Source organism: Xiphophorus hellerii, chromosome 11 (genome assembly GCF_003331165.1).
Source record: "Xiphophorus hellerii strain 12219 chromosome 11, Xiphophorus_hellerii-4.1, whole genome shotgun sequence".
NCBI lineage: Eukaryota > Metazoa > Chordata > Actinopteri > Cyprinodontiformes > Poeciliidae > Xiphophorus > Xiphophorus hellerii.
Genome location: NC_045682.1, coordinates 24,732,262 through 24,743,974, shown reverse-complemented (window position 1 = coordinate 24,743,974; position 11,713 = coordinate 24,732,262). Strand labels below are relative to the sequence as shown.

General features: G+C 36.5%; 1 protein-coding gene across 2 annotated transcripts in view; it reads right to left on the bottom strand.

Moving 5' to 3' along the window:
- Positions 1-16: 16 nt before the first annotated feature.
- The window catches only part of crebrf (creb3 regulatory factor), a 34,210-nt gene continuing 22,513 nt past the window's right edge, over positions 17-11,713 (bottom strand). For both annotated transcript variants that reach the window (XM_032576668.1, XM_032576669.1), the window contains exon 10: positions 17-11,652. In XM_032576668.1, the coding sequence (XP_032432559.1) occupies positions 11,534-11,652 (119 nt within the window). In that variant the 3' untranslated portion in view covers positions 17-11,533. The remainder of the gene's footprint in view (positions 11,653-11,713) is intronic.

The window sequence follows — 11,713 nt, the reverse complement described above, 5'->3', positions numbered from 1 at the left end:
GAAACAGGAGTCAGAGTGGGGTGCTAATGGTTTTTATTGTTTTGATATTAAAATCAATAAACATAATCAGACTAATGTGGTTACAAGCAGAGCTGCAGTACCAACACCCGGCTGATACATGACAGAAAAGAAAGAATGATTTAACACAAAGTTAGAAAAAAATAAAGAGGCACAAGAACACAACAGAGATTCAGGGCAGGTGTCCGACAAAAACTGTCAAAAGCTGAAACAGAATGGGCCATTACAGTACAAACCGAGAAAAAAAAAGTCTTACATTTCCATGCCTGTGCAACTGTGCCTCCAAAAAATACAATGTAAAAGAAAGAAGTTAAACCAAAAGTATAAACCCAGCACAACATTTATTATATAACATAAATATAACACATGTCAAGATATTGTATTTAAACAGGCATATATGTGAACTACAAATAGACGTCATTGCTAAAGAGAGGATCAAGTTAGTTTCAGCAGGATACACGTTCTGCAGGTTTTGCTTCTTTACCAAATTAGAATCACCAAGAGATCTATTACAGAGCACTTAGCAATGACGTACAGCCTTCCTACTGAAACTGGGGAGAGGATCACACACAGGACTAACTACAGAAAGATCCCATGCGGTTGATCTAGTAGAATAAGTTACCATACAAGACCAGAAGCATCATAACAATGGCATGTGGAGCTCAGGATGGCCGATACCTTCCACATCCTCTCCAAATGTTTGGGCTTGTATGGATTTCCTACTAAAAATTGACGTACTGTCTGCTCTTATTCTTAGAAACAGAAGAAAATTAACAGAACAGATGCTTTACTTTAAGAGAAGCATTTTTTTCTTTTTGTTGAACGTCTCTCGTGTGTTTTGGCAAGTCTGGAAGGAGATGTAAATCACTGCAGTGTTGGTTTGTAAGATTGACGAGTGTAAAAGTAGATAGTTTTGCTTTTATTGTCAAAGATGGGTAGTTTTTTGCTTTAGTTAAATCAGTCTGCAGAAGAGGAGATGAACCCCTCCTGTATTTATTCACTACAGGGGAAGGTGAGGGGTCTCTGCCCACCAGCCTTAAGTGGCCCCGTCCTAATCTCCGGGGCTACGAGACAAGACACTGCAAACCAAGCCCTTCTTAAAAAGAAAGTAAATAGAGCTTAAGAAATAATTTAAACAAAACAAAAACAACAACAGGGAACGTGGTAAAAATCTCAACATTTCCACTGAAGTTCTTTTAATGGCAAATGAGCCATCTTCTAAGGTGAGAGCTAAAAGTTGGTTTAGCTTTGAACCACATCGAACCTTTAACAACAATTAATGAGTTTCACAGGCAGAAATTTCTCACCACTCAATGAAATATTACTCAGGGAAACTTGCATATTATTTGTAAATAAAGTACATTGGTATATCACTAAGTTTAAACTGAGGGTCAAAAGGTGCTTCTTTATATATTAAAGCTATTTAACTCTTTAACTTGAATTGATTTATTTCAGTCATTCAAGTCCTTCGAAAGTGCAAAGAAATAAAAAATATCCTCACAATGGTAGTTTGCAAAGAAATCTTGTTTGAGGAATTTAATACTCTGATTAGAAAATAGTGATTGGGATCTCAATATGAGTCTTAATAATAAGCATCAATCAAATTGATTGTTGTTTGCATATTTTCACTTTGATCTGTAAAAGAGATTACAAATGAGTTATTCAAGGTTAAAGATTTACTTATTTGTTTAGGCTGTTTGCAATTTGTCCCTTTCATAATCAGTATGTGGAAAAACTATTTTATAGTCATGGACTTTAACTATAGCATCTCAATTTATTCAACTCAGTAGGTAAAAATGTCAATAGTAGAAATAAATAATCATAAAAATAATCAAAACCCACCTTTAGTTGAATATTATTTTCTAAAAGACTTTTTTTTTACACATTTTTGCATTTTACTTTGTGCACTTGTTGAAATTGAGTTTTTAGAATGGTTATTTTTCAGCTTTGTGAAATAAGAACGGGTCTGCTACATTAAAGAACAAATCCTAATTGATTATAGATATGAAGCTATCAACTTTCCCATGACTGGCAGGTCAACTTCTGAATCTTTAGATATTTTCTATTCATTAAAGCATTAAAAAGCTGAATGCAGCAGATTTTGGTCTAAAATACACATCAACCACAGATGCACTTTTGGAAGAGTTTGGTATAAAAACATAAAAATATCGTCTAAAGCATAAATGTGATTATCCTTACCAGAAAATATGCTCTGTGTTATAGCAGAGGTTATCAAAATAGAAAAAAAAAAGAATTGATGCAGATTGGAAAATGCCTAATCGATTGCTGATTTATTGAACTTTTGCCACTAATTTCCCAGAAATGAGAGATTAAGTTTGAGAAGTCATTGTGGTTTCATTGTGATTTGCACCTGTGAATCTCAAGACATGTGTCTGACTTTCTATCCTCAGTGGAAATACTTTAAAATCTCAATTTAATCATATTTGTCTCATTGCATTTTAAATTACAGGCCTTCACAAATAAATATCACATATTATAAACACTAGGAGTAGGGGAAAATATAAAATATAATTTAAAACAATATAAACATTTGACAGAGTTAGCATAAATATCAAACTATAACATTAACGATAGGAAGGTTTAAACATATGAGCAAGAGTAGCCACATAAAAATATAACATTCGAGATCTTTCTCTATCATAATGACCAGAGTCTCCCTTTGAGCTTCCAAACAAATACAAACAAGAAAGAAATAAAATCTCCAGACACTCTTTCATCTGTCTGTGTGATCCTGCTGAGGAAGACGAGTCTACATTCATCAGCAAAGCAGCAGCGGAGGAGTTATACCTCGCTATGTCAGCGTACAGCAGTCAGAAACACCAGACTGACCGGAGTCATCAACAGAAGGAATAATATGGCTAAAATTCAACACAGCCATGTTACTGTAGCACCCAGCCAGGGACAGAGTATAGCACCACAGTTTACCCCCATGCTCAGTTTGTCGCTTCATCCGCAACCTGCGACTCAGTGCCAACACTGACTTCACGGAGGGGTCTGGCACTTCATTATAGCAAAGTTAAAAAATGGAAAGTGTTCTTTTTTTATTGGTTTTATTTCTTTTTCTTTTTTACTGTCACGTAAAGGTCTCAAGAGGCAGCAACACAGTGCACCATGTCAAAACCTCAGAAGAAGAAGAATGCATTGATATTGACCAGGTAAAAAGCAGGCCCCGAGTCTCCCTCTGTCACTGACACAGTGGAGGTTTGCTCTTCTCTACACAAACACACCAGCGGTGATAGCAGCAGCAGCCAATACAACGTACGATATTGTGGCGTAGTGGGCAGAGAAAGAGTTTCAAAAAATAGAACCGGGTTTCCCAAAACAACATCGGGTTCCACTATAATACTAAAGGGAAATACCGTTGGAAAGTAATGCAACATCTGGGAAAGAAAACTTGTTTAAATCTGCTGCTAACGGTTGATTACACTGTAAAATGTGTGGATGTTAGATAGAGCAAGGTTTTCAGTTTATTTTTGTATTTCAAGTTTAAGTTTTGGAAAACCCAGTCCATTGTTTCTGTGGGGAAATCCCCTCCAGACTGACAGAAGGTGCAGATTTGTGTTTTTGTATATTTGATTAAGGCACCTGGTTCAGCAGGCATCATAATTCAAAATATTATCTTTTTTCTGTAAGTGTAAAAACCAAGGGCAAGATGAGTAATGCTTTTGGTCTTTTGACTATCACAGGAAAAATATCTAAGAAAAAAAAAACAAAACAAGGAGGAGTATGTAGGGTAAATATACTGGAAATCTGTCATAAACATCCTCAAGCCTCTTTGTGCTCATTCAATAGCAGCAAGTACAAAATCAAATCACTGAGAGTACAGGGAGCCCCAAAAAGCCATGCAACAACTTTGTGACAATGAAATCAATTTCTTATGTCCAAATCATTTCCCCATTCTGCAAGGGAATTAAAATGCACCAAATTCTCTCAGCTTAATGCAAGAAGTTACCCTGCAAACACACAAGCCTTGCTGCTTCTCATTTCGGGAAGAACAAAAGGGAACGTAAGTGACACAACCTCAAAATGTGAGGCAATTTTACAAAAATAGGGTTGTAAGTTTAAACAAAACAGAATATATGTGAAATGATACAAACAAAACTGGAAGCCAGACTTTTGGGTCATGACAATACAGCCAACAGATGGGAGTCAAGAGAACCCATTATATAAACATTTTGAAGAATACTTACTTTATCGATTCTACACTAAGAAGTTTCCAGGAAAAAAAACACAAATTTTGCCTTAACAATGGAAAGTTAAGGAATAAAAAGAGAAAACACTACAACAAGCTGTAAAAACAACACTGACTATCAATTGAAACTGCTTTTGCAAACAGCTTTTCTGGCGTTATTTTAATTAAAAGTTCTTTGCTGCCTTCCTTCAGACTTAAAACATAAGGACAGCACAAGTTGGGATCAGTAGAGTAAGTTGTTCCTAGCTACAATAAAAAACGCTAATTGCATTATATGTTGGAATAAAATACTAATGCTAGTAAAAGCATTCCTATTACGTTTTTTAAATAAATATGTATATCATTGCATGAAAGAACTGAGAATTTTGGAAAGATTTATGTGACTTGGCAATTCATCAAATGTTACACTCAACTTTATTTCCTTATTTTTACTATTAAAATAATATAAATACTTTTTGTAACTGAAGCAAGTTGTAAACAAACAAACAAACTATTTTATTAAATGAATCATTTATTACAGTTTTTCAGACATTAGCTGTCATTTTTACCTTCTTATAAGCTTGAAGTTATTACCCCCAGTTAATAAGGTAGTAAGTTGTTGGATGAAAAAAATGCTGATGCCGTAATATATTTTATTAATTAACACAAGCAAAATAGATTAAAGAAACTTTCAATAGCTTTAAAAGAGCTAAATATAATCTAATGCAGCTGTAGATTTAAAATTCAATATTTCTAATTTTAAAAGTATCTTAAGTGCAGTAACTTTATAACGATAGCAAGATGCAAAGAAATCAACAATATAGCAAGTGAAGTGGTTGTCAGGTTTAGTATGTTTTTTAAACAACTTTCATTAACCACCATTTTTTCTTTCCTTTATGCTAATGTCAAAACTACAAAATCTAATTGTTGTAAGCTATTCTAATAAATGTTCATCGTGCTGTGTGTCTTATAAAATAGATAAATTATATAATTCACAAGTATATAAAATACACTTCAATTCACTTTAATACAGGTACATGTGAAGCTTCTGAATTTTGAGGTTGGGCAAGGTTTGCATAGCTTTGCAACATATTAAAATTCAAATCTTCCCATTTCAAAAGGACAAAATTACTACAAATCCAAAATTCAGGGTTTTTTTAATCATTACTTTAAAGACTATTAGGATTTTATTAAATGAAACAGCAGAATTAAAAACAATGTTTTTATCAGATGACATTTGTTGCCATAGTTTAAGCTAGCATGAATCTAAACTCAGTGCTAACAAGCTAGCATGTTGCCAGGTTGTGCAAGACATAATCTTTAAATTGTTTGCAAATATCCAAAGTTTTAATTTTAGATTGTTTCTTGTCTGTTTGTTTTGTTTTGTTTAGATAATTTGGTGCTAAGATTTAGTATTCTATCCCCATTATTTCCAACTTATGCTATCCTTTAACCACCTGGAATCAGCAGTAATGGATTAAGAAACTTTAAGAGATTCCTACAAACACAGGATATCAAATTACGTATTTTAAAAAGTTATCTCCAATCCATGTGTTTATCTAGCTTGTGAAAAAATTCCATTATACTATATTTACTATAACTATCAAGTTCAAAGTATTAATATAAATTAGCAAACCGATAAAACCGTACCGTCAAAGGATTTGTATGAAATCTAGTCCTTCATCTAGAATGCTATTAATAATTTAACTGAACAATCAATCAGTTTATACTGTGAAACAGATGGAAACTTCTCTGAAATTATATTATATGATCTGATAATGTGTATCACTGAAATAATATATATTATTTTTTAAATTTCATTATGGCTAGTTTTGTCAAGCCCAAGAAACTGGCTTTTACAAAAGAAGTCATGCTATGCTGAGCAACATTTATACCACAAGTCAATAACAGAAACTCCCAACTCCTGCTGTTCAGAGAAAGAACCCAAGTGAATCTTCTTCTTACTGGTCCAACAGCAAAATCTCACCATTTACAGAAACTTAAAACTAATGGAAACAATTGGAGTGGGGGGGCAGCACTTCTTGGATGACCAAACATTATCAGCACCATGTGACAAACCCCAGTTGGATCACAGCTGGACATCAGAGTCAAATCCTTCATGAAGGGAACATGTTGCAGATTCAAAAAAATTTTTTTGTTTGTTTTAAATTTTTGTGTCAAAGTCTGTTGGCCTTTGTTTTGACTTTGTGTACAGAGCATTGCACCATAGTGATTGACATTGATAATTCAGAACACACAGACAGACAATATATTTTTTGTACAGAGTAAAGAATGGCGACAATAACTGGAATACATAAATATATTTTTCTTGCGATTTTATACGTCATCACATGTCAGATAGAAGAACAGTATTACCCTGATTTGCTGAAGAAGAGCTTTATGGTATCCACGTAGCTTTTATTGAACAAGAGTAGCACAAAGTTACACACTCTATTAGCTTAATAGTTACGGTATAGGTTTTTTTTTAAACTAAAAAGAATAAGGAATAGTTTTACTGGCGTGGATTCTCACTCATTTCCTTGACTATTAAAATGCCACAGAGTCTCTTGGTTCGAATGTAAAGTTGCACAGCTTGCGCCTATCATGTTAAATGTAAAAACCTGTGAGGACTCTCTTAAAACTACAGCCTCGTGATCGACAGCAAAACATGCGCGCCTCTAATGTCAGCCGGCCGTCAACCAGCGGCCCTGTAACCACTGTTGACCCCCTGACAGACCTGGCATCAGATCATAGCTGAGAAAAGGCTTCGAATACTGTGTTCAGACTTCTGAAGTCAATTTTCAGTTATGGATCGCCACGTCTGCTACTTCAGTCAGGGTTGTTTTGAGCCAATCAGGCTGAATGGTTTTGTTGCTGTTGTTTACCAGACTGGCAGAACAATGTTATAAACCCCAGGCATGTCCCTTTAGCTACAAACATGTCTGCCATGTTGTTATTTTTGTTTGTGTGAAGTTATTTCAGAAGGCAATAAGTGTCCGGATTGAGTCTCCACTTGTAATTGGCTTGCCATACAGTACAGTGATATAGTAATATCCCCTAAGGCGGCCCGGAAAACCAGCTTTGGAGCGAGCTCTTCCCGGCCGCCCAAGGCTAAACCCCCTCCTCTTTAAGTCACAAGTAGAAATCAGTTTACAAATGATAACAATATAGCTCTCTGAAGAAATGTGTCTACACTGTACATCGCCCTGAAGAGGAAGCCAAAGCAGAATCAGATTTTCCATAGGAAACCTCTACTGAAGGCAAATGAATCATGACGCCAAGGGGGTCAGCATCAGAATCAAACGTAGGGGCCCTGGAATCAAAACCCTCTTTTTTTTTCATTTTGTTTTGTTTAAGACCACAAACATACCATAACACCCTGACCAGGAAATAGACCGATCCTGTCAAGACACTGCACTTCCCGAAAGCCAAGCAATGATATTCTCTTCCTCTCTCTGAACACCTCATATCATTTCATGGCTCAAGAAAATTTGTAGATCTAACCCCCGTCAGGCCACACGAGTATATTACTTGCTAGTTCAGAGACCTAGCCGTGTCAGGTAATAGACTTATCTGAGCAAGTAGTCAAGTACACTTGCAGCATTCACACGAGGCCGTTTAGCAGCAAATGGAAGAAAAAAAATATTTCTTTTTGTTTTTTCATTTTTTTGGACAAAGTGCTGTTGTCTTTTTAAACATATAATCTACACGTATAACTAACATTTAGAAGATACATATTAACTCATAGTTTATTTACAAAATATATAACTACTAAGAAAATAACTATGGACGGAAAGGGGAGAGCAAGTCTTTAGGCTACAACTAGTCAAACAAGTCAAATGTGAATATTGGAAACTTATCATTCTAGTTTCAGAAAAGAAGCACCATTTCTCCCTTTTTAGACAGAAAAGGAAATTAGCTATTACCCAATCATGAAATACACAGAGAGGAACGCTCACAGTCATTAGAAAACGCTCTGGAAATAACTTTTGATCTTCACACTGCCCTGGAATCAAAAAAACTCATTCATGAATTTATTTTAAGTCCTAAAATTTGATTATGGTTAATTTGAGGAGAATTAGTTCTTAGGTGAAACAGGTGGAAATAAAATTTTGAAATATTCACACAATTGAGAACATATGGTATGGCATAAGCAGTGAAATATGTACTGGTAAGTAGCTAATTTTGATGCAGTAAGGCTAGAAGAATGAAGGCGAGGCGAGGCATACAGGTCAACAATGCAGCTCGAAAGGTAACAATCCCAGGAATGCAAACGTCTCGTAATTTAATGATTGATTCTGAAACTAAAGTTTACAAGCACAAAAAAAACAGAATTGCCTCATTTTTAAACCGACTGAGCTTAGCGTGTGGAAAACACACTTTTTATTCCTGTCAGTGAATGCACCATAACTAAGAACGACGTTCTGCTAACCACAACACTCATCAGTGGGGAAGTTCTTACTGAGTGAAGAAGACTCAAAGTTGTCTATTTTCGAATGACTGAGCTGTTAAAGAACAAAGTATTTTCTACAGAGGAATGTTGGCTGTTCATTCAGAGAGCTAGGCGTTGTCATGTTGCATTTTCGGGAGTTTTGTGTCTCATTGAAGTGGCAAATTAGGACAGAGCACATTTTAGTAGATACCAGGAAGGATCTTTGGAGTACTGCAAAGTTTCACTCTTTGTGAGCTTCCAACTTCTCTATCATGAAACATGTTGGATTTGGAAATATTTGGAATATATCAGAGATAAAGTAAAGATCCAGATGTTCTAGTGGAAAGACACAAAGACTGCTGCTCAAATTTAGTAGTGGTAACTGTTATTATACAGGTGGAAAATGTCAATCTCGTCATCATTTTGTCTTTGTTCTAAAATAGTGACTCCTTTCTCACACACAGTGTAAGATTATTACTCTTATAAGGCCAAAAAAATTTTTGAATGCTGCTAATCAGAAATCCATATCAGCAGGTAGAGGTTTGGGTGAAAATCAGTCACAAATGTTTTATTGGTGCATCTCTACTAAAATGTAAAAGCTGCTGATTCCAGGTCAGTGTGAAGCATCATTTTGAGCCACAAGACAAATACAGTCTGTCCTCCATCTTCCTGCAGACCGTTCTAATGACAGTGACTTTATGCCACATTGTGTCTGAAATTATCCAGTCCTTGTTCTCTTTTACACAGTCAGTAAAGAAGATTATTCGATCAGCCTGTCTCTTCTTTTTCTCCATAACTAATTCTCTGACCTATGAATACCTAAAAACCAGAAAGCAAGTCTAAGAAGCAGCTTAAATACAAAAATATACTGTTTTTTGTTTATTTTTTCTCTAGCTTTTTAAATGCAGAAATGTGACATGCTTGAAAACAAATCATGAAAAGTGGCATTTCATAACTCATAGATGTAGCATTAATGCTTCTATATACAGTACTTTAAAACACAACTCAGATAATATTCTGCTTGTGAACTAGACCTTGACTACATACAGAAATCAAACAAGTGACACAGGAATATTTTGGTTATTTCAGGGAACATCTTGACAAGCAAAAAAAAAAAAAAAAAAGTAACTTAGCTTATCTACTAGGTGAGCGCTTGTTTTTTTTGTCTGTTTTTGTTTTCTAACTAGCGCCATTAACACACTTAGCATGTGCAGGGAGGAATCAGTTCAGGAATGAAGTGGTTCCTAAGCAACAAATCTACAGGATAAAGCCCACGTTGCAAGGGACACAAATTAATGTTCCTTTTCTGTACAGAATTGGACCCAAACTAATTTCACAGTTCTATGAAGTTCCCTGACCCTCCCACATTTCTTACATTCAATACGGCGTCAGGTAAGCTGTGCAAAACCTTACTTTAACTGGCTGGTCGCCATTTTCGTTGCATGTGTCTTTGGTACAAAAAACAATCAAAATATAGTGTGCAAATATTTGTTGTAACCCTAAAGGAAAAATATCTGTTAACCCGCCCCATCCCGCCCCTCCCAGGACCCTAAAGACAAGAGTACCAAAAACCGAAAGGAATCTATTGCAGAGCCCTCCTATATACACAGACTCTGTGGCATCACGCAACAAGAGCTTCCATTTGTTTATGTACATTCAGAATATCTTTAAACAACTTGTGTCCATCCTTTCGTTCCCTAACAACCTTCTCTCCAAAGCTGGAGCTCGAGTCCGTCTCTAACACACACTCATTCAGACTTAAAGAGACACACACATACATATACAAGGCACAATGAATAGAACTCTGATCAAACACTAGTATGAACACATCAAACTGTCACCACCACGCTGCCTGGTCAACTTTACTGTACAAAAAAGGGAGGAGCTGATGTCTGGGAGACACTTCTATATACAGTTTCCTGGAGGAGATGGATTGCTGTTTATGTCATCTTTATCACCATCCTCATCATCGTTTCCCAGTCCAGTTATAACCACCAGAAAGCCCCAAAAAAGCACCATGCTACATGCATTTCCAATTCAGGTTGTGAACCACTTCCTGTTGATTAAGGTTACATGTCGAAACCAGCAGGATGTGTGATCGCTTGAATCTTCTACTGCATTTTTTTTTCTGTTTCATATCTTGCGCTAATATACTAAACCTGTTTTTGCAAGCAGTAGAGTTGATTGGCAAACAGGGGATGGCGTAAATTTATTTAGGCCTTCAGTACTAAATATTTCCTGCCACCCTGCTTTTTTCTCCCCTGCAGCTTTCTGGGCTACCAGAGCCATTTTTATAAAAGTGCTTCAGTGAAGGGGTCAATTTAACATCCTGGAACTTCTTTTTTTGTTGTTTTTTTTTCTCTTTTTTTGCTTTTTGGGATAAAGCTCCTTGTATAAACGATAACTTATGCTTCATCAATCTGTGATTGTTTCTGGCATGTAACAAGATTTCCTCTGTCTTTATTACCACCTCAAACAAAGTCTTCCAGTGGTTATGCTCATTTGAGCTCCAGTCTCAGTCCCTAAAGCCTGCAGCAGGCGACGTTACGCTCATCTAACAATCACCAGTGGATTTAAGAACGTGCTGCTCCAGACACACCAAACCATCACTTGCTTTTCAACGTGCTTCTCCCAACAGCCGGCCACCATGGTTGGGGAGACAGCGATGTACTGACGCTGCGCGTGGCGTGCAGAGACGGAAAAGCCAGGGTTTGTGCCTTACAGCTGCACGGCAAAGACAAGCACACGTACGGGGAGGTGGTGTGTGTGTTTGAGTGACTGGCGATGAGTGTTTACTCTGAGCTGGAGGGGCATGCAGAGGGGAGAATAGTTACAACGGACAGCACGGTGGTAATATGGAGTCCACTCTTCTCAGTGGACGGAGGGTTTGTCTACATTTTGGAGGTGGGGACTCGCAGGCCGACCAGTCCTCCCGTTGGGTCACCGCGTCCCGTGTTTTCCAAAATCTTGTTGACAAAGTCTGAAGTCTGCCCAGCAACCGGCGATGGCACTATAAGAGACGTAAAGTTGTGCAAATGTATTTTCTCGTATACAGATTTCCTCTGTCTGGT